This window comes from Dermacentor variabilis, chromosome 2 (genome assembly GCF_050947875.1).
Source record: "Dermacentor variabilis isolate Ectoservices chromosome 2, ASM5094787v1, whole genome shotgun sequence".
Lineage (NCBI taxonomy): Eukaryota > Metazoa > Arthropoda > Arachnida > Ixodida > Ixodidae > Dermacentor > Dermacentor variabilis.
Window position 1 is genome coordinate 163,820,729 of NC_134569.1, and position 25,150 is coordinate 163,845,878.

General features: G+C 49.1%; 1 protein-coding gene across 1 annotated transcript; it reads right to left on the reverse strand.

Annotated features, from left to right (window-relative positions):
• Positions 1–578: 578 nt before the first annotated feature.
• Positions 579–24,939, reverse strand: LOC142570529 (kelch-like protein 10). The gene is made up of 8 exons (XM_075678903.1): positions 24,767–24,939; positions 23,154–23,444; positions 21,701–21,982; positions 19,332–19,524; positions 17,483–17,652; positions 9,773–9,881; positions 6,477–6,809; positions 579–851 (listed from the first exon to the last, which is right to left on the reverse strand). Exons 1-8 carry the CDS (start codon positions 24,937–24,939, stop codon positions 579–581), a joined length of 1,824 nt encoding a protein of 607 aa, XP_075535018.1.
• Positions 24,940–25,150: the final 211 nt, after the last annotated feature.

Here is a 25,150-nt window from a genome sequence, read left to right on the forward strand (position 1 = left end):
GTGGCGGATGGTGCCGCGTGCGATACATCCAAAACCTGTAGCTTACTATAAGGCCGCATAATTTCTCAAAAGGAGCGTAAGAATCACAGAATTCAGGACAACAGCTTGGGGAAACCAAGGTTTGCGCGCACGTCGCAATCGTTCGCGTATAGCTCTCTGCACATATCACGCTGAAAACAACGACAGGCGTCGATGTCCTGAGCGTCACGCCCGATACAAAATTTGCACATGGTTGCACGACAGGCACTTGCACTTCCATGCCAGGCGTTCAAGTGGCGACGTGCACGTAATACAGCTCTTCTTTCGCCACGATTAACGCTAAACAAACGAACCACGCTGCGACAACGGGTTTGACGTTAAATGCCACCGTTCCACAATATGGGCGACACATGCCTAAATTTCACTGCCACCTTTCCCGGGACGCAGCGGCGGCATTATCGCGACGCTGCCAGCACGAAATATCACGGCAGGCTACAACCTGCGCGTCTGCAACCATTCATTTTGCACTTATCGGAGCCTAAACGTCACGGTCTCCGGTGCGAATGCCCGGCGCGGGAGGTGTCCCCATGGGCGGCGGTCTAGTCGTTCTCCCGCGAGCGAAGGCGGGAGCGCTGTTTCAGGATCTCGAGCATCTTCTGTCGCTTCTCTTCCATCAGGTTGTCGCGGCGCTGGTGGACGTAGTCGCGGATGTTGGGCAGGCCGGAAATGACGCAAGCAGCGAGCGCCGAGCGGGACTCGTTCATGTCGGTGGCCTCGTACCACTGGTCCGTGGTCGGGTCGTAGCACTCGGCGAGGTTGGTGGTGCTCTCGCCGTTGAAGCCGCCGATGGCGAACACCAGGTTGTCGATGACCTGCAACGCAGAAGAGTTGAAAGGCGTTAGCGCGTGCTGTTTGAGGCAGTTAAAGCGCGAAAACATGAGTGCAGGATGAATTAACTGAGAACTGGACGTCGCCGTTTGTGGTTGATACGATACACTCTCGATACGACACTCTGATGCTGCCATCGTACCGTATTAACTAAGATTGCTCCCAAAGGTAGCGTAAAATCCATATTCGGAGATAATATGGAACATGTTATGGGTGACTAGTAGTGATTGTTGGAACTGTGTTGGTTAAAAGCAGCATGCACACCAAAACACTTGTAGAGTGATTCAATAATACAGCACTAAGTTTCAGAGCTTTACTAGCGCCTTTTACGAGCCACGCGGGAAGATTACCCATTGTTCTAAAGCAATCCGACGAGCCACATAACTGACATTCGAAGGGCATTTTATTCGTGATGCGTGGCCAAAGCTTCAAGAGCTGCAGCTTTGCAAAAAAGCATCACTTGCCGAAGAATTCGAAAGCGCTATACGATCGTTACCTGCTATATCTCCCAGCGTTCCGAAAAACCACTCCGTTACATCGAGTTTATATTTTGGGAAAACGGGAGACATTTTAAGTGTAATGTGTGTCATAACTTGAACGTCTCAGGATTAATTGTGATTATCAGAAATCATGACTATACATAATCGTTTTCTGTCTATTTTTACGCGTTCCACGAGGCATGTAGTCGATTTTTCTCATTCTCCCGATCAGCTAAATTAGAGAAGCCATACGATTCATTACACGATGTCCATCATCCCACATAGTATGGTAGCTCGCAAAAAAGAATCCAAACATTGACATAACATGGTAAACCAAAAAGAAACCGGAATAAGCAAGCGACTTATATTAATTTATTTATGTTTAACTGGAAGAGACGAAGTCTTGCAGAGGTGACTACGAGACCTGTAACGGCCGTCTTCCCAGTTATACCATAACGAAAACGAGGCCTTTAGCATTGCATTCCTTGAAAGAGCAGATACAGATCGACAAACAGATGTGTTCGCAAAAGCGACACGTGCGACTCCTGAGATTAAAGAACGGTTGTTCTAAAATAAAAATAGTTCCTCTTTATAAAATACAAACCAAATCCAGAAACGAAGACAAGTCTATACCGGTGTAATTTCCCTTTCACTAGCAATGCCTAGACACAAAACAGAGAACACTGTCAGTCTGTCTTAAAGTTACTATATTATAATTAATATTATGTGTACGTGAGTCCCAGATTATTTCGTTAAAGCGCAGTGATACAACGAGAACATAATTTGTAAAGAAAAATATGGAGAAACTCCACTGGAGTAGTCGTAAGCATTGTACACTTGCTCATCCCCAAGAAACGCGGTGTCATTATCAATATTTTCAAACTTGATCTGACCAGTATAAGCACTCATCAGCATTTATCGGTGTAACGTTGAGGGATAAGAAAAGAGCAGATTGGGTGAGGGAAAAAGCGCGAGTTAATGACATCTTAGTTGAAATCAAGAAAAAGAAATGGGGGCATGGGCAGGACACGTAATGAGGAGGGAAAATAACCGATGGTCATTAAGAGTTACAGAATGGATTCCAAGGGATGGGAAGCGTAGCAGAGGGCGGCAGAAAGTTAGGTGGGCGGATGAGATGAAGAAGTTTGCAGGGACAACATGGCCACAATTAGTACATGACCGGGGTAGTTGGAGAAGTATGGGAGAGGCCTTTGCCCTGAAATGGGCGTAACCAGGCTGATGATGATGATGATGATGATGATGATGATGATGATGATGATCAATCTTATCGCGCTTGATCCGACTGTTATCAACTCTAATCGACATTTATCGGTCGTTTTAACCTTATAACAATGGATACAATCCTTGTCAATCCTTAGCAGGCCTTATCAACGATATCATACTTGATCTGGCACTTATCAACCCTCATCGTTTCTTTATTAGCCTTATCATAAATTTTCCAGCTAGCATAAGCCCTTATCGCTCCATCACAACTTATGCATCGGAGTCGAAGCATTATCAACCGTGATGAGGCCCATATAACCCCTCATCACTCCTTATCATCTTTATCAACTTCTTGACTACTTATATGCATTGACTGCGCGACGTGAAGTCCATAAGCCCTCAGAGATCGATGGCATTTCCTTCCGTGAAGGAACGCACCAATGGAAGCGGCATCCTGCGACCACCGAAATACATCGAGGATTCGGAATGTTCGGCCTTAAATTTTGAGCAAAATCAATATTTCCCTGATTTCTATAATGCTCAAAGTCAGCTCTACATGGGGTCCTAAAGATGGCTTTTATTCCACCATCACTAAATGTTTTAATGAAGCCTCCATATAAACTTTTGTCCTTGGACATTTGTTTTGTACCGCCGGTACAACACATTCATTATGGTTCAGGTACAGGATGTTTCAGCGAACACTTCCAAAACATTTTTAAGAATTCCTGTGGCCGATAGCACAATTCTAGATCATGAGCTGGTCTACTCGAAGAGGCCGAAGTTAGACGTAGTAGTTCTGCGGAAACCCGCAAGGTGGAGAGAAGTAATGAATAAAGGGAAAATCCGACATCCACCCGTTCGTAGCAATTGCTACAAAGGAAACCCATACGGGTTCCTCGAAAGAAAAGCGTCACAGTTGAAAAAAATTCCTCCTGGTCCGGGAATCGAACCCGACACCACCGCCTTCCCGGGGCAGCCGCTCTACCATCTGAGCTAACCAGGCGGCTAGCATATGGCAGGGCGAAGTCGAATTTGTCGACAACACGAAGCAAAGGCAAGTGTTTGACGCAGTAGTTGTGAACGCGTTACTCCGCTCGTTAAGGTCGCAAGTAGATTTAGATCTCCGAAGCCATTCGTGTATTAAACAAGTCACATTTTGCGACGTAGAAGACCGAGAAATAACTTTGTGTCGAATTTCACGCTGCGTACTTAATATGTTTCCTTCACACGTTGCCCACTACTTTTTGCTCGCGAATGCTAACGGTGAGAGAAGTCTAGACTTCGTAGTGTCGCCCGCTATGCATGACACGGACTATAGTATTTCCGAAGTGTGTTACAACTTAAGAAGAATGGCAGATTGGGCGAGTTGGTGGTTTTCCATAACGTTTAAAAAACACCGCTAGAGACGTACACCGGACAACCGAATAGAGGATGGGACATACACGGTGCTGACAGCGCCGTGTGTGTCTATCTCGAGTTAAGAGGCATGTGCTGTAGACAAAATACATTTGGCTGCGTCTCAGAAAATTATGAACATCGAAAAATAAAACGGAAGAATTACGCAGCGATACCTGCAAACTCTCAGCTAGTAAGTAGGTTATACAGCGTAAAACATACCAAAAAAAGGAACATCTGACGTGGTCTCCTATTCTTCTTCATTTCATGACACTTTCCGTTAACAGTCTGTTCAACCTTCCTGTACAAAGTCCCCAGATCAGTTTCTCCCGTGCGGAATGTGTTTTCGCACCACATTGAAGGACTCTTGCCACGAAATATAGTGTAAAAGATTTGCCTAGGGGTGTTACGTTTCGCCTACGACGCGCGGTTTAGCCGGCGCGGCTGCAACAAAGCGGCAGACATTTTGGCCTGTTCGGCGCCGCCGCTACGCCTCCCCGCCAAGCGCGTCCAGGCATGTTCCAATGCCACGTGTCTTCATGTGCGTGTGTGTGTGTGTATGTGCATGTTGGTGCCCACGCTTGTCGAAGCGCGGCAGCCGGGGAGAGGAGCTCCCAACAACTGTGAAGCGAGGGGGTCTGACAGGCGCCGACACGACGGATGCGTCCACCTTCTCTTCCCATTGTGCCCCAGCGGCGCCGACACGACGTATGAGCCACCTTATCCCATTGTGCCCGAGCGGCACAGTCACGTGCTCGTCTATAGAGGGGTTCCTTCTTGCCCTCAACTGCGAGAGTATAAAAGCAGCTGCCCCCGGACGCCAAAAAGGGCTCCGATTTCTTCTGTTGAGTAACGTGCTCTCCCGTCTCTCTACTTCGGTCGACCTGACCGCCAACTCTTTGCGATGTTAGAATAAACAAGTTGTTTTGTTGTTACCAGTCGACTCATGCTTTGCTGGGACCTTCGGATGCTTCCAGTTGTACCCCAGGCCGCCAGGCCAACGCTACCCTTGGGGCTTGCGACCCAGGTGCAACAACGGGCGTCAGCGCCGAGTTCCCAACAACTCGCGCCAGCGGTGCGATTACAACAGGGGGCAACACGTAACGCTAAATAGAAGCGCCTGCTGCGTACTTTTAAAACGAAGGTTTACATGGCTGGCCGAAACGAAAATCAGTCTGTCCGCGCCTGTGTAGAGAAAACTATCATCATCAGCAATGGCTCGAGCGTCGTCGTCTTCTTCTACAGCTAGTTCATTGGCGCCCCTCGGCGCAACCACGGGAACACGCTGGTGCCACTGCTCCCACGTTAGTCGTCGTCATCTTCCACAGCTGGTGCCGCTGCAACTCATCATTGCTGCGTAGAATTTCACTTCTGTCGTCGTAATGGGGAGGCCGCCTTTACGGGGGTATCAGCCATTGCCTAAGGAGGTATGAGCCATTCATTGCCTTACGTGACGGACAGATCTAATATTGAAGAGTCGCAAGTGTCAATGGCGGGCGGATGCTGCTAACCACGCCGCCGAGCAAACCCTAGACATCGAACGCAAGCGACAACGGTGGACTACGAGCATATCGTCACTGACGTCGTTCTCTCCGTTGCAGCCGAACGTGTCTGTAACTTCATTAAAAAATGCAAAGACGTAGCCGGCAATCGACCAATAATCGAGAAAGACTTTAATGAACCGTCAGGATTTACCCAGTGATAAACACCGGGGCCGCACGTTTCAGCCTCGCTGGTCAACCATCTGTACGGAGTGCTTGGGCGATAACTCTGCGTTATTGGTAAAAGATCATACTGAATGAACTATTGATTCGGGAGCGTTTTACAGGAGGGGCAGCCGAGCTCCGCAAACAGGAGATGTTGCCGAAATCACATCGCCCACCTCGGTATCGCGGAGAGCGGGGGTGAGTGCGCCCCTGCATAGGGAAGATCGCCGCCGGTGTGAACAGGGCTGGAATGTGCTGACCAGTTGTCGGGATCGCCACTCCGCGTTTCGACTGAGTTCCCCTCAGCGCGGGCGACAGCTGTTCCTGGTGGAGGGTACTTTCGCCGACATCATTAACAAGCGTTCACATCGCCAATGGCTGCTGTTAATAAGAGTATGGCCTACGCCGAGATCACCGAGTGAAGCATTGTCGTGCCGAGGGCCGAGACCCTAGAGGAGTAGGCCGCAATTTCGGATACGACTCGCGAGTGTTTTGCACCACGAATTCGATAGATGTCATCGCAATGTCGGAGAGGAACGAAGGTGACGCGCTACCGAAACGTCCGAGCGATTCGCTGCGTGTTGGGAAGTGTGGCCATGGGCTCAACCCTAGGCACATAGAAAACGAAACAGCTCAGAAACGCGAACCGTTTGACGACTTATCATTTTATCGAGGTCACCACCATACGCACCCCGCACAATTCATTGTGAAGGAGTACATGCGGCTGCTCTATGAGATCAAAACGTCGTCACAAAGTAAGCTGAATGCTTACGTTGTGACGAAACCTGCAATTCTGCGCGCTCACCGTCACAGCGAAGTTGCTTCTCGGCGTGTTCATGTTGGGCAGCGTCGTCCAGATGTTGGTCTCCGGGTTGTACTTCTCGGCCGAGCAGAGCCTCGCCGATCCGTTAAAGCCGCCCACGGCGTAAATGCAGTCGTGGAATCCAACGCAGCCGACGCCGCTGCGTCGGAACCGCATGGGCGAGATGATGGACCACTGACCCGAGCGCGGGTCGTACCTCTCGGCCGAGTTGAGACACTCGCGGCCGCTGAAGCCGCCGGTTACGTATACGTAGCCGCCTAGAGTAGCAGCGCACGCGTCGCTTCGTTGCATATGCATGGGCGTGATCATGGTCCACTGCGAGTCAGCAGCATGCGTTTGCACAGACGGCTGAGTATTCGCGCCCTTAAACGGACACTAAAGACAAAAATGACTCGAGCGGTATTAGTGCACTATACACTACTTTTCTAAGAAGCAAAAGAAAGGCCACTCTGGTCTGGAAAAGAGGCGTGACAGCGACGTCATGGTTCATGGTTGCGCTTGATCGCCTTGGCACAGTGTTCTATAATAAAAATTTAGAGGACGCTTAAGCTTCGACTTTAAGAGGGGAACGCCGATAGCATTTAAGGATCCCTGACCTGTTCTCACGCTTCCCGGCAACTGCAGCTTATGTAACCCTAATGCCTACCGGGAAACGCCGGCGGCCAGCGCTATGCACGAAGGCGAGCTTTCTGGTAGAAACGCGGTCTCTTGCGTGGGCCGCGCATGCGCGGAGGCGAGCGCCATCTGGATGGTGTTGGTGCAAGATACCAAGCGGGGGGCGCCGCTCTGCGAATGGTATAAACGCTAGAAAACGGCCGGTTTGCGTTTCAGTTTCCGCGCAACAGAATTGTGTTTTCTCGTATGCTCGAACTACAATCCGACGCTACCGTGTCCGTGGGTTGTGGTAAATCGTACTTTACAATTTTGTCTGACGCATTCTGCTTTCAGAAATTTAAATAGTTCAGTAACGCCTCTGCCGCACACCTGGTTGCGTGGTTCGGTATGCGCGGTTTGGAATCACTTCTCGCTTACAAGACGATCGACGCCGGACGCCGGAAGTCGACAGCGGATTTTTCTGCGACACGGGGCCCTTAACGCCGTCGCGTTAATACGCCGGTGAATGTTCGCACGACGCAGCACGCGAGGCTACTCCTGCTTTTCTTGGCAGATGTTACGGCGCCTTGGCCCATATACCAGGCGTTTCAAAACGCTGTAATTTTATTTAGGGGCATTACTCCTCCTGCGCCCACGTTGGCTCCCCCTACGCGGAACCTAGCTAGGAGAAGGCGCTGCAGTCATTAGCGCCGCCAGTGGCGATGCAGGCGCGACATCTCGACGCTTCAAGAGACGAGCCCATTACTCAGCGCCTAGTGAAAAAGTGGATAGGCTAGCTTGACGGCCCTCTGTCTCTTTTTTTTTTTTTTGTGCACGCGAGATCATACACTCAGCCGCTCAGCAGCAACATGCTTACAGTGCGCGTGCGCGCAACGTTCCTGTCTAAAGCCGAGCGCAAAACGCTGGCCTCACTCCACTGCCGGGGCGATTGAACGCAGCGTTAACGGTGCGTCCACTTCGCTTCGTCGTTTTCGCAGTCAAACTCACAACGCGTATATGTATAGAGACCCTCTCCCGCGCGCGATCCGCTCATGCGCCGGGAGCAGGCCAGCATGACACGAGCTGCGGCGGCAACGACGGCGGGAATGCGCTCCTAGCGACGGTATAATTCCTGCCGCACTGAAAGCATTCAATCAGGCAACTTCATCGGGCCTATTCAGTGAGTTTCCATGCGCCGATTTCCATCGGCATAAAGAGCTGAAGCGGCACCCTTCGAAACTTTAGCGCGCCGTTGAAGATCGTGTCTGCAACAGGCTGCATGTGGAGAGCACTGGCGCTGGCGTCATTCGAATTACATCACTTTCACGTTATTGGCCCTAATATTGTTTTGCAATTTTTAATTATCTGCCAAGATATAAAATAAGATGGGATGCTTCATGACTCTTCTTTGCGTGCTGCAATTGTTAAAGAATTTGAGGAATATTTCAATGATGTTTGTAATCCTGGACATAGCCCCTTCGGCTATGTGCTGAACTACACTACAGCGCGCCAGTGTTACTCAGTGGGCAGCATTTAAGAAAGTTACATTTCATAAGGCCGCCTGAAAGCCAACAACTTTCATTTAACGACGTCGAGAGGGTACGCCCTTTTAGAACATGCGTAATAACGGCGCTTAGTCGTAACGTCATTGCTGCGTTATAGCGGTGCTTTAGTCAGGAACCAAATACTCATTAACGCAGCAGGTAAGCTACGAAAAAGTCGCAGCTTCGCCTGAAAAGAGATTGCAAGTTAGTGAAGAGTTAGCTATACGAAGTAAGGATATTAATCCTTAGGAAGTAAGGAATGAAGTAAGGATATCATCGGCCGTATAAACTTGTAAACATTATCACACTAACTAAATTAACAAGCTTGGTGTCACACGCGCCCATGCAAACATGAACACATCTCACTCGGTGGCCGCCGAAAGTCGCTGTAAGAACGCTGGAGTGAGGAAGTGTGGCAGCAGCACCGAGTGAATTTAGCTTTGTGCTGCCTCTCGCTTCAACGCGAGCTAAGCGCCGAGAACACAGCGCGCACGAAGCTTTGGACCCTCCACGCACCTAGACTCTCTATTCAACCAAGTTCGCTTTCAAGTTATTTGCCATTGGGCTCTATACTGAACAGCACGGCGACGGCGGCAGAAATGCGCCTGGAGTGTTCATATAATTTCTATCGCAATAAAGGTGCCGTAAATAAGTGTGTTATTAGAAGGACGCACTTCTCGCTGTTGCTAACTGAAAGTTGCTGAACTTTGAGCGACCTTCTGCAACATCGTTCTTAAATAGGCTATCCAGTAAGTTATGCGGGTGACTTGCGGCGAAGTTCGACAGATGGCCGCAGGGGCATTCTCCAAAATTATTAGATATATGCAAGACCATAAATACTGATCACGGCCACTTTGGCGTTTCAATATTACATCATTTATGTAAGATACTGAAATATCCATACTAGACATCACGGTGAGTGACAAAATTCACCTGGAGTGTCCATATAATTGTTATCGCAATGAAATGGCCACACCAATGAAATCGCGTTGTAAATCCTTTGACATTCCGTGTCCGTATATATGACGATGGTTGCTTTGGAATCTTGCGTAAAAATGAAAGCGTGATCAAAATTTAGATCGCAGTTAGGATAGTGTCACTCAGGCGTGGGTGGAAAGGTGTTAAAGGCGGCTACCGTACCTGGTTTGTGCTGCGGTCAAACCTCTCGGCTGTGTTCTGCCTGTGCCGACCGTCGTATCCGCCCATGGCGTAGATGATGTCGTCCAATACGGCTACGCTGACGTAGCACCTAGACAGAGTCGCGCAAGTTTCGGCTTCTAAGAAATAATGGTTTTTGTCTTGTTTCGACAGACCTTGCTACCCCCAAACATGCGCCGGAAGTATTACATCCATAGAGTAATGGGTAGAATTGCGCGGTGCCTGTGAAATACGCACAGCGATCCGATATCGGTACACCACCAGAAATACCATGCGGGTTATCGATGCAGTGCATGGAAGTCCACGCTCAAATACCCTATGAAAAGATGTATGTAGGAGACTAGTTTTTTTAAGGAGTATTCTCGTTTCGCTTCGGTATTATATGAATCACTTAGTATTAGGCATTTAGGAGAAAAAGCTCGCCTTGCGTGACGAAAAATTCGCGCTGCAAGAATGTCAGTATTTCTTGGCACGCAAAATTCATTGCTAAGTTGCTAAAAACTGTAAACGCCACTTATTAAGACACTTGTGTATTGTGTATCCTTGAGACACTTGTGACGGCGAGTGTATCCTTGCGATACACTCGCCGTCGTTCCTTCCACATGATGTCAAAGTGAGAAAAGTCCTAAGGTTCGCCGCTAAAAACGCAAACACATTCGTGCTTTTGCGGCGCGCGTCTGAACCAAAAAACACGATTAAAGGTACCCACGTACTTTGTGGAGGCAGCGTAGTGTGATTGTTAACAGCTGCCGTCATTTCCTCGAAGACAGTGGGTTCTTATGCATTAATTTGATAGTGGACTAGGACAAGGATGTCATAAGGAGGTTTCATCTCCAAGCGAAATTATTCGCAAGACAAATTGACAAGAACAACTGAATGAGAAAGTAGAAAAATGAAATATATATTTGTTTCCCCACAGCCTCACGCCTGTGTTAAATAATCTTACACCTAAATTTCAATTGTACTCTTTCAGCTTGCTAACAATTCGCGATCGTCTTATGGCGTCTTAAAGTAAGATTTAAGAAGTCCTACAAGAAAACTTTACCTGAGAAACTGCTGTATGAATACATTGGAAGGAAGAGATCGTTTTTCTCGGCATAATTTGATGAAGTTTGTTTCATAGTGAAGAAAATCAAAAATATTAACATGTGCAGGCTGCTGAAAGCAGAAATTTTTATTCAGGCTTTCAATTTGTCTTCTTGAAATAATTCGCTGAAAATTGCAATTAAAAAAGTAACGAATCCTAAAGCTTACTACTTTGTAACTATGTAAAAGATATGTCATAACCGCACCTGAGACCACTTTATCAGCGAGGAGGGACGTAGCCCCGAACCAGAGCCACCGCGTCACTTTCCTTCTCGCACTGGCACGCGCAGATAGGTAAAGTAGTAGTATTATTGAAAATTACTGCTATTCTAACGTCCTTAGTGCGCGATTCTTGCTATTTCAGATGGCTCAACTACCACTATACTGTATTGTGCTGCAAACGTAACCTTCGGAAGCGAATGTTAAGGGCATCTACAGCCGCGGCGACTCCATGGACTTCACCGCTGCGGTTGCAAACAAGCGTTGGTTTTGGATTGACAGAAAAGACTTCACGTCCTCGGTTTCGCCGCATGTATATTCAGAATACTTTTTTTCGGTGAGCGCACGGCGAAGAACCCATGATCAACCTGGCAATATGAGTCAAAGGTGCGTATTCGTGTCGGTTAACTAGTGTGAGTGTTGAAACTAAGTCATTGTGCGCACATTAATGTTATTCTGCTGAAATCTGCTGTACAACTATCGTGCTTGGAAACTGTAGCGCCCACCGACGCCGCAACGCGTGGACGGTAAGGTCTGCTCACTCAGCACATCCTAATGGAATGCTAAGGAATTCACCCAGCGAGACCAGTATGTAGCGTACAGCTTCCAGAAGCACTTGGATTTGAAGTAGACGGAACTATCAACCAGTCAGCAGTCGAGATAAGCAAGAGACGTTTAGATTATTGGTTAAGTTAGGTAGGAAAGAGACTGATAACGACCGCATCCAGTACAGGTATAGGCAGCGGTACAAGGTAGATAGAGAAGATTAAAGCGGTGTATACTAGAATGCCACAAGGGCAAAGCATTGATAGCATACCTGAGTAGCTCAAGCAGGCTACGTAACTATTTGTCCCCGTCGCGTTTCAAAGGGGATGTCATGAAATCATCACCATCATCGTCACCTCTCAGCGGGCGCCTTTATGCCGGCTATGAATACGAGAAAAATAAAGTTGGGCAGCATGCCATGCGCACTTTTGTTGTAGAAGCGTACTACGCTGGTCCTTTTGTTGTAGCGCTTGGCCTAAGGGAAGACGGACCCCAGCTACCTACCCCCTGAGGCTACCTCACGCCCACGAGACGTCGCGACTCTTTGTTCCGCCTGCCCACATTCTAGCGCAAGAACCCACAGCTTTGATTCGCCCAGTCCGAAGCCATTTTTGATCTGCCCCACACGACATCGTAGACTTCTCGGTTTTGCCACTTACTTTGCAACCTATCACCTGACGTGGCTCAAGATGTGGCGGATGTTATCGCTGCACCTTTGAGCGATACCCCATATCGGCAATTTAAGCAGAGTATTTTAGACCGCACTACGGCGGTCTGAGAGCGTGCGCCTCCAGCACCTGCTAACTTCCGAAGAGCTTGGAGATCGCTGCTCTTCCAGGCTGCTCAACCGCAAGCGGCAGCTCCTGGGCCCAAGCGACGTCGACTCGAACGGTGCGCTGTTGAGGGAGCTGTTCCTTCAGCGCTTGCCGCAGTCCACCCGCCTTTGTCTTGGCCGCTGCAGAGGAATGGACCCTCGACCGCTTTGCCCAGCTTGCTCATCAAGTCTACGACACAACTTCGACTTCGGTCGCCGCCCTCTCTTCAACACCAGAGTGGTCTGTCATGTCCCGCTCAGAGTCCCGTATCGACCACATCGCCATTTCCATCGACGCCCTACGGACGTCCTCTCATGCTCATCGCGACTCCTTCTCGCATCCTAGCCGCCGTTCGTCTTCACCTAACGGTCCCCCTTCGCGCAGTCCTCAAAGCTCGCGTATTTCCTGGTATCATTTACTTGGCAACACTGCGCCCACCAGTGGAAGTCCCCGTGCAACTGGTCGGAAAACGCGCCGCGAGATCCCTGATGGCGGCATATTGACCTCGCCTTACAATCCGGCTGCCCATTTTTAGCCATGGATCGCATTTCTGGCCTGCGCTTCCTCATAGACATGGGTGCCGAAGTCAGCGTACAGCCGTCCTCAAAGGGCGACAACCTTTCTAAGTCACCTGGGCCTACGCTCCATGCGGTGAGCTCTAGCTCCATCGCCAGGTACCATCTGTGGTGCTTCATTCTGGAACTTGGCCTGCGGCGCACGTTCCGATAGGTCTTCAACGTAACTCATGCCAATAAGCCCATCCTCGGCTCCGATTTACTGGCCCATTTTCACCTAGACGTCAGCATGCGCCGCCATCGTTTGACTGACAGCAAGACGCTACTACCTATCCCTGGAGTTCTGTCGGCTGTCGCGCCCACGGGCATCCGCAAGCTGGTCTTCCAGTAACCGTACGCTGGATTCCCCGAAGACCTTCCTGAGGTGCCGAAGCCTAGCAATTTAAATCAGCCACCCAGGCACAGCCTAACTCACCACATTGTCACGCGTGGTCCACCCGTTGCAGCTCGTCCCCGCCACCTCTTTGGGGAAGGTCTGGCGACTGCTAAATGGGAGTTGGATAACATGCTTCAGCTGGGTGTTATTCGCCGTTCGTCCAGTTGTGCCTCCCCTCTCCATCTGGTACCCAAGAAGAAACCGGGTGCCCAGCGTCCGTCCAGAGACCACTGGGCGCTCAAACTCACATGGTCCATGATAGATATCCCCTTCCACACATCCAAGCTTCCACGGGCAACTTGGAAGTGTGCAATATTCTTGGCGAAGCTAGTGGACCTTGCAAAGGCGTACCAACAAATCCCCGTTGAGCCTACCGATATCCCGAAGACGGCGATTACTACAAATTTCGGCTTGTTTAAGTATGTGGGCATGCTCTTTTGGGTAGGCAACTCAGCTCAAACGTTCCAAAGATTCATTGCCGAGGTAACGCGTGGCCTTCCTGCGGTATTTTCCTACATCGAGGACGTCCTTGCCGCGAGTCCCACTCCGCAAGATCATGAGCGTCACCTATGGGAACTCTTTTAGCGCCTTCAACAATTTGTCCTAATTGTCGACCCTCAGAAATTTGTTGTCGGGTCTTCCGAATTCGAGTTCTTGGACCACCACATATCGGCACTGGTAATTCATCCGTTGCCCTCTCACGTCCACGTCTAGCACCCTACCCTACGGCAACTGCGTAAGTTTCTGGGCCTAGTGAATTTCTCTCGCCGCTTTATTGCGCACTGCGTTGAGCTTCTGCACCTACTGACTGAACATCCTCTCACAACCAAGAGTTGCTCGTCCGCAGTTTCCTGGTCTGCCGAAGCTCAAGGTGCTTTCATGGCTGCTACACAAGCCGTCACCGATCCGGTACTTCTCATGCACGCTAAACCTAACGTGCCTACTCGCATCACGGTGGATACTTCAGACATGGCCATCGGGGTTGCTCTCCAACAGAAAACTGACTCCGATTGGTACCCACTGGGCTTCTTCTCCCGGAAGCTCCAGCCTGCCGAGACTCGCTACAGCGTTTTTGGCCGGCAGCTCCTTGCCATCTATTCCGCCATCCAGCACATCCGGTACATCTTGGAGGGCCAGCCATTTTACGTTCTAACCGATCATAACACTCTGGTGTATGTCTTACGTACAAACTCTTCCAAGTACGACACACGTGAAATTCGCCAGCTGGCCTATATTTCGGAGTTAACAACGAATATCTGGCACATCAAAGGCACCTACAACGAGGCAGCTGATGTACTTTCACGCGTACCCTGCCTCGGCACTGCTACATCTTTGCCCATGCCATGCCCGTGCCTGACATTACTGCGGGAACGGTCGCCAAAGCCTTCGTTTCAGCAAGGGTCACCCACTTCGGATGTCCCAACGTTATTCAAACTTATCACGGCCGAAAGTTATAATGTACTCTGTTCTCTTCCCTAAACCGTCTCCTTGGCAGTAAGCACAGCCGTACCACGGCATACCATCCCTGTGCCAAGACATGGCTGAGCGGCTTTATCGCCAGCTCAGGGCTGTCCTCACTGCGCGCCTGGATCGAGAACACTGGGTCGACCACCTTCATATGGTATTTATTGGCCTACGCACTGTCTTCCGTCACCACTTAGGCTCTTCAGCGGCCGAGCTCATCTACGGTGCATTCCTGTGGCTTCCTTGAGAGTTGTTCGTTCCTGTCTTCTATTTCTCTCTCTGTCTGTTCGTTCTTTCGGCCCCCTGACCGCTCCAGTACCTACAACGCCTACAGGACTGCACTCAGCAACTGCGCCCCATCCTGCCTCGATCTTCTGACCACCGCACTTTTGAGCATCTGGACCTTGCGTCTTTGACGCACGTTTTTCTCAGACGGGACGCTGTAAGACACCTCTTACACCCTATTACGATGGGCCGCACGTTGTCCTCCACAAGACACTGAAGTCCGCCACCATCCTACTGAATGGTCGTGAAGAGGTCGCCTCGTTAGACAACTTCAAACCGGCCTACCTGGAGACGCTTCCCAAGGAGCTGCCCGCTGATGTTGCCGGCGTATCCACCTATCTGCATGTCACCAATATAGCGCCATCCCTACCTCTCGACACGTACTTTTCACCGTTCCGTCTGGGCGGGGAGCTCTGTAGCGCCTAGGGATGCCGCAAGGCGGGTTCGCTGAGGTCGGCGCTCTCAGCCAGCGCTTTCGTGCCGGCTGCGAAAAACGTGTAAAATAAAGTTCGGTGGCGCGTGCTCGATGAGCAAGCACGGCACGGGGAGGTCTGCTCTAGAGGCCTTCTGCGCCGGTCCTCTTGTTCTGACGCTCCGCTGCGACCTTTCGGTTCCCGGCAAAACCGACGGTAAGGTGGAAGTTGACCGGCCAAGTATTATGAAAAAGAGTACGTGCTGACGAAGAACATAAGAAGCGTTCTTTTTCTTTCTGTAACCAAAGCTGCGCCTACAGTGCGCCGACCGCTGCTTGTTAACTTGGACTCTCCCATGCTTCCTGATATCGCCGACAAGTTGCCTGGCCGACGCCCGCGCATCGCGCGCTTTATTACTTGAGAGAACGAAGTTGCTGCGACTGAGAGTGGTTCGTTCTACAGCTCTTCCGGAGTCGGCGAGGCGCCCTTGCGCCGGCACCACTCGACACCTAAGCATGCGCATATTCTTTCAACGCATGGTATGTGCCGGGTTGATCGTTGCACATTAGCGGCCACTGTCACCAGGTCGTTTTGTCGAGTACTCCGTGTGAACGGCCGTACCGGTCATGTTATTTTAGAGTTCTTTAATTCATGAAGGTCAGTGCCCGGATGCCAGGTAACCAACTCTTGAGTCGTACTGCGAAAATTTTAGGAGCACGAAAGCCACTAAAGGTTGTTTCCTCGGAGCTTCGCTAAATACATGGATTGAGATGCATGCTGGTGCCGGGTACCGCATGGCACACGGGGATGCCTCCGATTCTTGTCACCTGAGTGATACCTTAATAGAGTTCAAGGGCATACAATAATAACACGTTGCACGTATGCTGCGCATCGAAAATGTAGAGACTTGACTCGTCTCCCACGTCGATCGTGAGCAGAGGTGTGGCGGTGCGTCTGGGCCGTTCGCCGTTTCGTATTGCGGCTATATTGAAGCTCAAAGCTTACTGACGACACGCTAAGAGCTTTTCCACTCAGAGAAACTTGTCGCGACCTCTCAGGAAAACGCGAAAACGGCAACTCGTCGTCTACAGCACGTTCGCTGTGCACCATCCGGAGCGAACCCACGTGACTGCGGGGTATATATATATATATATATATATATATATATATATATATATATATACAGAGTGTCCTAGCTAACTTTAGCCAGTTTAAACATATGCGAACACCACATAGTTGCACAGAATCAAGGTAATGTTGTTTCCGTCGCTTGGAGATATTGAAATTAGTTTTCTCATGTCGCCTAATTCGATAATGAGTCCGAAGTAATCCCTTCTCAAAGAATATAATTAGACCAAAAGCTTCAATGGGAAAATAATTGTAGAACAACTTGAAAAACTTTCGATACGGCATGCTGTTGTTGAATACGTGCTACATAAAAGCGTTTCACCGAACGGGAAAGAAGCACGCGAATACACTCAATATTGCCGCGCTACTGGCCGGTCGAGGCACTTTGCGTGTATTCGCGGGCTTCTTTCTCGCTCGGGAAATAAACGCTTTTTTGTAGCACGTATTAAGCAATAGAAAGCTGTATCGAGAGTTATTTAAGCTGCGAAGCACTGGCGTTCGTCTTCGCAGTTTAGGACAGTTTAGGTCATCTGGGGTAATTTCAATCAGACGGCTAAAAAAAACAAGTTGAACGGGGTTAGCTTGGCGCAGCAATAAATGAAGCGAGTTGGGGCTGTCCATGGCTACGATATAATCCATCAATTACAAAACACAATCTTTGCAGCAATCGTTGAATCGCCACTGCTCTACTTTTTCGCTGACGGATGATTAATGATGTTCGCTGTCTTATATTAGATTATATATGCCAGACAACGGGCCGCCGATTAGGTATATCCGAATCTCACCTCTTGACGTGCATAGGCGTCAAAGAACGCCACTCCTTCGTCTCGGCGTTGAAGCATCGCACGCTGCTGAAGTAGTCCTCGCCGTTGAAGCCCCCGATGACGTAGATTTCGAAGCCAAGCACCGCGCATTTGTGGTAGGCGCGGGGTCCGAGAGGGTCGGCGATGTCTACCTGCCCAAACGCGGAAAATGTTATCAGTTAACAAAAACACGACTCACTCACTCGGTTTCCGATGGGTTGTGTGGGCGGGCTCACCTACATACCGACGTGTATCATTTTCTCTGAATGTATATTTGTTTCTAGCCTGACATAACCTTGATTTGGTGCATTAAGCTTTTCGCGCTGCTTTGAGCTGCACCAATTCTAAAGCGGCTGTCAAGATCGGTGGCACCTTCTGAGGTCAACAGCTATTTTCGCTATGTTGGATTTTAGACTTGCCTATAATAATGTTCATGTTGTAATGTTAGCGAGTGAATACACGTAGAGGTAGTATGTCATTGGTTAAGGCCATCTTACATCTGCATGAGAGAAAAGAAACTGAAGGTAGGGAGGTCAACCAGGGTTCGCTATTCTACATCGGCGAAAACGTTAAGCGTAGAAAACGAAATCAAAAATCAAATAGAGAAAATGGTGTCGTCATGTTGCCTACTGGCAATCACAGAAGCCTAGCCTTGTTAGAAACCCTTTTCCTAATTGCTAAGCTTGCTTTCTTGCGATGCAGTTTGCCAAACTAATGACAGCGTAGTTATTTATGAAACAGAGTTCACAAGCAAAGTTTGCCCGTATTATGGCATGTAAAGCATGGACGTGGCTCTGATGAAACCATGCGGAAGAAACAAACCCCACCATATTGTTGTGACTTCGTGGTGGAGGACGAAAGACGGACTCTTTCCGCAGACGAAGAAGAAACTAAAAACTTTATACAATATTTACACATAGTGGATGATAGTGTACAGCTAGCAGTAGGAGCGCATCAGACCGACTGGGCGGCTGGAAGCGACTCTCTCTTCTTACAATGGGCCGGTTCTCCCTTAAATCCCTTCGGCGACCCCTCGTCGGCAGGAACCGGTTTGGGTGAGTTCTTGTCGGCAGGAACCAGGCGGGGCAGGGTGATAACCTCGCCCGCGTCGAATTCTTGATTCGTCGCGGAGATGGCTGGGCGCTTCTTGAAGTCGCCTCCCGTGTCGAATTCTTGATTCGTCGTGGAGAAGTGGGAGCTCTCGTCGACTCGTGGTCGCCGCGTGGAGTTCGCAGTATGGCACAACAATATTTAGCTAGCACTTGGTCTTCATTTTAACGATAACCGCTGCCGCCATTAGCTGGGCAAATGTGTGGTGCAGAAAACAACACTTGCGAATTCAGAAAAATGGTCTCTAAGGACGAACATTGCGTTGTGCTGTCACGCTTCAGTGTCACTCCATGCTTTGTGTGGCAGCCTAGAAATAATATGCTAGTTGCTCAAGTCAAATCTCACCTATATTTTTCAAGATACCGAAATAAACGCAAGACCACAAGAAACGTTGACGAAAAGAGGGTGCCAGCAGAGGTGAGAACCGCAACGCAACTATCGCTTTTTTGGTTGCTATCACGGCCGCAGTGCATCGAGACTGGCAGCGGAAAATGTTATCTACAGTGAAATGGCGCGTTTTCTTTCGCAAAACGCACGATAGCACATCATGACACGGGAACCCGCAGTGCCTTGAGAGCATGTCAAAGTAGTGAATGCACAGCTGTGGAGTTTTGGAAGCTATGCGCTATAGCTAGCCCGACACCTTTGTTTCAGTGAGTGCTCCAGTCATGTGACTTGTACGCACTACACACAAGCACATGCAGCGCGCGGGCGAACGCACTTTAATCCATCGGTCGGCCTTCGTGTCGTAGCTCTCGGTGAAGGCGGTGGGGCCCCCGGACATCCAGCCGCCTATGACAAACATCATATCGTGCGGAATGCGTGGTCGGGCGAAGATGGGCGTCGGTACCTCCTCGTTGTGAACCATGACGTCGAGATCGTAGAGGAAGCGCAGCGTCTCTATCACCAGGGGCCTGCGGACGCGCGAACGCGTTCCCGTGGCCATATAGTTTCCGACAAATATCACCAGAGGGAGCTATATAGCACGCGATTTTTCAGGCACCATGGGAATCGTGATACGCACATGGGTTTATCTAATCTCTCTATTTGTGGCTTCGAAAGGTTTTGCTGCAATATTTGTTACGTTTTATCTTCCCGAATTTCTAAGCACTCGTAGTTTCCTTAACGAACAAAGGCAGTAATTAAATTAAATTAATTAAATTATGGGGTTTCACGTGGCCAAACTAGGATCTGAGTATGAGGCACGCCGTATTGAGAGACTCCGGAAATATGGACCATCGGGGGCTCCTTAACGTCCATCTAAATCTAAGTACACGGGTGTTTTCACATTTCGCTCCCATTGAAATGCGGCCGCCGTGACCGGGATTCGATCACGTCACCTCATGCTTAGCAGCCCAACACTAAAGGAAGTAAGTCTCGAACCTCATGTATAATGGTAGTTGTTTGTCTTGGTGTATATAGCGAAGTGCTTTAGGGAATTGAATATTTTGCAAAGTCAACAAGCCGTTTGAAGCCTAGTAGGACAAAGTGTATGTCGATCTACGTAATAACCGTCATTTCATGGTAGCTGAACCGGCATACTTGCAGATCCCGCAGACATCAGTGGCACAGTTCAAAGTAGTCATCTTCGTAGGAAAATATCTGCTCCTAGCACCGTAAGCTGCCAGAGCAATCTTCTGCGTAAAGCTACCGCACAGCTTCTCACGTAATGCTCGGCTACAGTCGGTACGAATCTTGAAGTCAAGTAGCGTGCTCACCAAAAAGCTGCGACAGGAAAGCACTACATACGTGGGGCAAGCATGCACTTATCTGGCTCACGTTTGTACTAACATTTCGGTCAGGGACCGATTAACCCAACAATACCTATTTTCAAAGAAGTCCTTGTTTCTACTTTGACCCTAACACTTGCCTTCGACATTCGTTGCCTTTCGTCGACTCATTTGCGTCAGGATGCGCACAAGTGTGTCATTGAAGATGACAGTTACCGCAACTATCATTGTTGCTACCTTTACCATTATCATTATAGTTATCATGCTACCACTTCCAATGGAAGCATGGTACCAATGGTATCTTTCTACCATTGCTGAACAATTGCAGGTGCATTAGAGAAAATGAAATTAAGGTTTTTTGACGAACTCAGTACGCACTCGCAGCTCTATAGGTACCTCTGCGTCAGCGCTGTTTTGTATAATCGGTTGTTCCGTGCAGCCGTAGTGACGGAAACGGAGACGGAACGAAAAAAAAAGGAAGGGTCGGGTGTCCAAATCATGATAAATTGTAGGGCAGACACACACCGATCGACAGGGAGAGAGACGAAAGAGAAAAGTTGTCAGCAACCTGACACATGCACGAAGTCACCTAGGAAATCCAAAGGCGTTTCACAGAACTAAATCTTCTAATTTGACGAGAAACTTGGTGTGGTCCGTGGTTGAAAACCGGCACCAACACCCCTCTGGGACAGTGGCTCTACCATCTGAGCTAACCACGAGGCAACTAGATCACGGAGTGAGGCGTATTGGTGGCACTTGCGGCACACTTGGAAGCGGTGCAAGAACGCCGCTAGGGCTCGATGGCGAGAATATTTTGAGCTGTTTCGATTAATTCAACATGAACAATTGATGTCATCTGAATTCTCGGTGCTCGCGGCTCGTTAAGATGGTGTCCCTTAATAATTCGTCACCCAGCGAAAGGCCCTCCTTAATCATTATCAAACTACTGCGCGGAGATAAAAAGTCCGTTTGCATACGCTGAGCTCTTAGCTGAAACCAACCAATTAATCCGTGAAAAAGTATTTTATTGACATTATTGCCCGTTTGCGAACTACTTCTTGCTGGGTGGCGAGGAGACGAAGTGAGCGGGACAGGTTACATAGTCCAACCCGAACAAAACACCGAATATAAACCAAATATGCCAGAGAGTTTGGATATGTCGAACTACCTAATACATTAAACTTTATGTGCTGCATAAGCCTGCTTGTCAAAGCTAGATTGAACTGTACTACACTTCCTTCTTACCTTCAGAATAGCAGGTAAGGATTGAAGAGTTTAGATGTACAGGACATAATCGTTCAAGACCGAAGCTGAGCAACATCAGAACCGCTGCAAATGGCAGAATGGGCAGGTCACGTACCTGCAAGCCTCATCCTCGGCCACGTACTTGCACGCCTTCACCTTCTCGATGAAGAAATCAGTGTCAACGAGCCCAGTGCGAACGCACTTGAACAAGCGCGAGATGTACTGCTTCCTGTGCTCGGGATCGAACTCGATCCAGCGAATCACCGCTTTCCACACGGTCTCCTCCTTGATGACGTTCAGGTTCTCGTCCGACATGATGGCTTCCACTTCGTCGATCTCCAGGTGCAGCAGCTCCTCGCTTCTCTCCGACACTTCGATGAAGTTACGCATCAGATATCTGCGGAGCGTGCGCAACGAGGATATTCGCTTGAGACAGAGCGCACTTCTGTGCTGCTGCAACTTCCTTGAAACAGTTTACTCAGTAAGTCATAGCCTGTGAAGAGCACCGACTACACCCTTGCTTCACTTTATTTAAGTAGAATTACGGCGCATATTCTCAGCGGCAAGACACGTGAACTAACGCTAATACAAGCGAAGAATTCCGTCAGAAATATACGTAAATCTTTCACGTGCTGGAGCTCTAGAATAAAGTTCACCATGTAATGTTACCAACCAACTTGCCCAGTTTCCTGTGATTTTTTTCAAAAGAACGTTGTAGTGTTCAGAACCTCCCATTATGGTGTACTTGTAAATCTTTAGAGAACGACGTAAGGGGTTTTGGGAGAACTTTTGGGAGCTCTGGTTCCATGATGTCGCCGCGTAGATGCAACATGTGTCGAGAGCTCAACCGAGCACCAAAATATGCTGGAATTTACGTTGGTGGTAAGAGTACAGGTTCAGTGTTCGAAACACGTGAGTGCTCTAGCGACGTCCATGGACAACTTGAAACCTAAAGTCCAACTGCAACAAAAGCTTGGCCAGCGTAAAAGTCCAGTTTCGAATAGCGTAGGCACGCAACATCTTCATGAAACATTTCACTTCTGAAGTACAAGGGGATTCACAAGGAATACGTTGTAAAATAGACGTTTTTATTATGAGAATTGCAAGGAACGCCACGCCGAAAATGACGCAGGATACCGAGCTTTGTAAACTAGCATGGCTCCCCTGCATGGCCTCTGAGATTCGGCAGCACCTGCAGAGTGCTCAAAATCTCGGCGCAGATCTATAGATACCGGAACTTGTGTCATATCTGTGAACCGCATAAAGTGCGCGCCGTCTGCTGAAGCACAAATAAAAAGTCTCTTAATAAAAAAAAACAATTAGGGAATTACGAGCAGTGCAGTTTTGACAAGATTGCTTCCGTAGTATATACTCCTCATTTACATATTAAAACTAATTTAGGCAAAATGTAAGTTCATTGCAGTTGGCTTTTAATGGCTTTTGATGCCATTCGTGACAACTGCCTGAGCGATTTCCTTTGAAATATACATTCCGGGCCAAAGCATTCTACTGAGCTCATTTCCGGTCCGTCAACGGGTGTCATTGCCGCACTTCGACATATGACTCACTTGTAAGCTTTCGTGGTGAGGTCGAAGCAGTTGTACAGCTTGGCGACATTGTGAATGGAAATGCAGTTCTCGGGAGTCATGATTGAGAGAAGAAAGTCGCCGCAATCCTTGACCATGCCCATGACGCAGAGGTAGTCAGCAGCCTCCAGCAGGCTCTCGACGTTGTCGCAGCCCACCCACGTGATGCGCTTGTACGCGAACTCCACGATAATGGCCATGGTCGGCTTCAACACTCCGGGGACCAGCACTTCGCTACGGGCCGTCTTGCTCAAACGACATCCAAACAGTGCCCTGAGGAGAGCAAGGAGGACATTTACGGTGACTGGCCTAGTGTAACAGCTAGAGATGTGTACATTAAAACAAAAGGACGTCCAGCCAGGTCGCTTTGCTGGAGTCTCCAGCAAAAGGAGTCGCGACAACTCCCTTGCACTGACGGATACAAAGGGGAGGGAATGGGAATTGTGCGGAGTCCCCGGACCCCTTGCACTGACAGATACAAAGGGGAAGGGGGAATTGTCGGGGGTCCCCGGACCCCTGGCGCCTTTAGCTGCTCGTTCCATTCATCTACCGCGAGAGATCTGCTAGAAGAATGCCAAGAAAAGTCGCGGATTGTTTCGGTATGTAAATCAGATTTTTCGTGGAGAGACGGTAATCGTGCTACAAGTTACCCGGTACGTCTTTAAATATAGTAATTTGAGCCCTGCCAAGAGATTAGCTCTCCTAAATTGGAAACAGACATGCTTGGCTTTAGCCAGCCTGCACAGTCGTCCGAAATGATCAACTCATATTGATCCTGCCGCATCACTTCTCGAATACGACACGCCTTCGTGCTTTGTTTCTCTTGAGCAGACGTTATCTTCAGTGACTATGTAGCCATTGCATGTAGCCATTGCAAATTCTCCTTTTCGGCGAGGTTTGTGAAACACTTTCGCTAGTCAAGTGTATGATGATGCGGGTTTTAACATACCAGCATATCTGAAACATACACGTGACTTGGAGTGTTGTACTTCATGAAATAAAGTTAAACGTGCAGTGGGTATCCCATCCCACACTACTGTTCTCCATTTCTTTTGATGAGGGCCCACTGCTTGGCGCTACCCTGCTCTATGTTGTCCCTAAAGTCTACGCCTCCTAGAGTAACTCCTTGTCGCATCTTTGACGTTATTTTCGTGCGTTATAGAGTATATGCTCGCTCTCCATAGGTTCCTACGCAGATAAATGTGCTTCATGTAGATGTTTGAAAACTTTCGGAAACAGAGTTAGGTATGGACACAAGAAGCTGTCCCAACAAAGTGCACCGGGTGTAATTGAGCAATGATAAAGAAATGCTATATTTCTCTCTCTCTCTCTCTCTCTCTATATATATATATATATATATATATATATATATATATATATATATATATATATATGCCTGCCGGCATGACATTAAGCAATGATCAGGCTTGCCCGTTGATTGGAGTAATCGCAAATGCCATTGAACTGTCTTGAAGTCTCAGGATGATATCACTGATAGCCCGCAAGCGTACGTCGGTCAGACGGTCCACTCCGCGAGGCACCGCTTCAGACACGAGATGTACTACGGCGGTGCTCCAACAGTCAAAGGAGCCTACCTGAAGTACTCGCTGCAGCTGGCCATGACGACCTTGTGGACTGCGAACTCTCCTCCGTCGGCTGTCTTGAGTAGGCCGTCGCAAAGCGTGCCCGAGCAGCGCATGTCCCACATGGCCTGTCGCACTTCGGGCACCGGTGCGTCTTCGCCCACGGTGATGGCAACGCTGGCCATGGTGTTGCTGCCCTTGGCCGCTTTTCCTGGCGTCACCCGCGGCCCCGGAGGGTCTCCCGCGGGAGGGACCACACCATGCAGGAGCGGGGGCAGCTGCCTGCCTGCAGCAACTACCGCAGACGATGATGATTCTCTTCAACTGTGACACTTACCCGCTACGGGCTACGGGCTAACCTGGATGGGAGCCCAAGTTCGGGTATTTCCTCGAAAT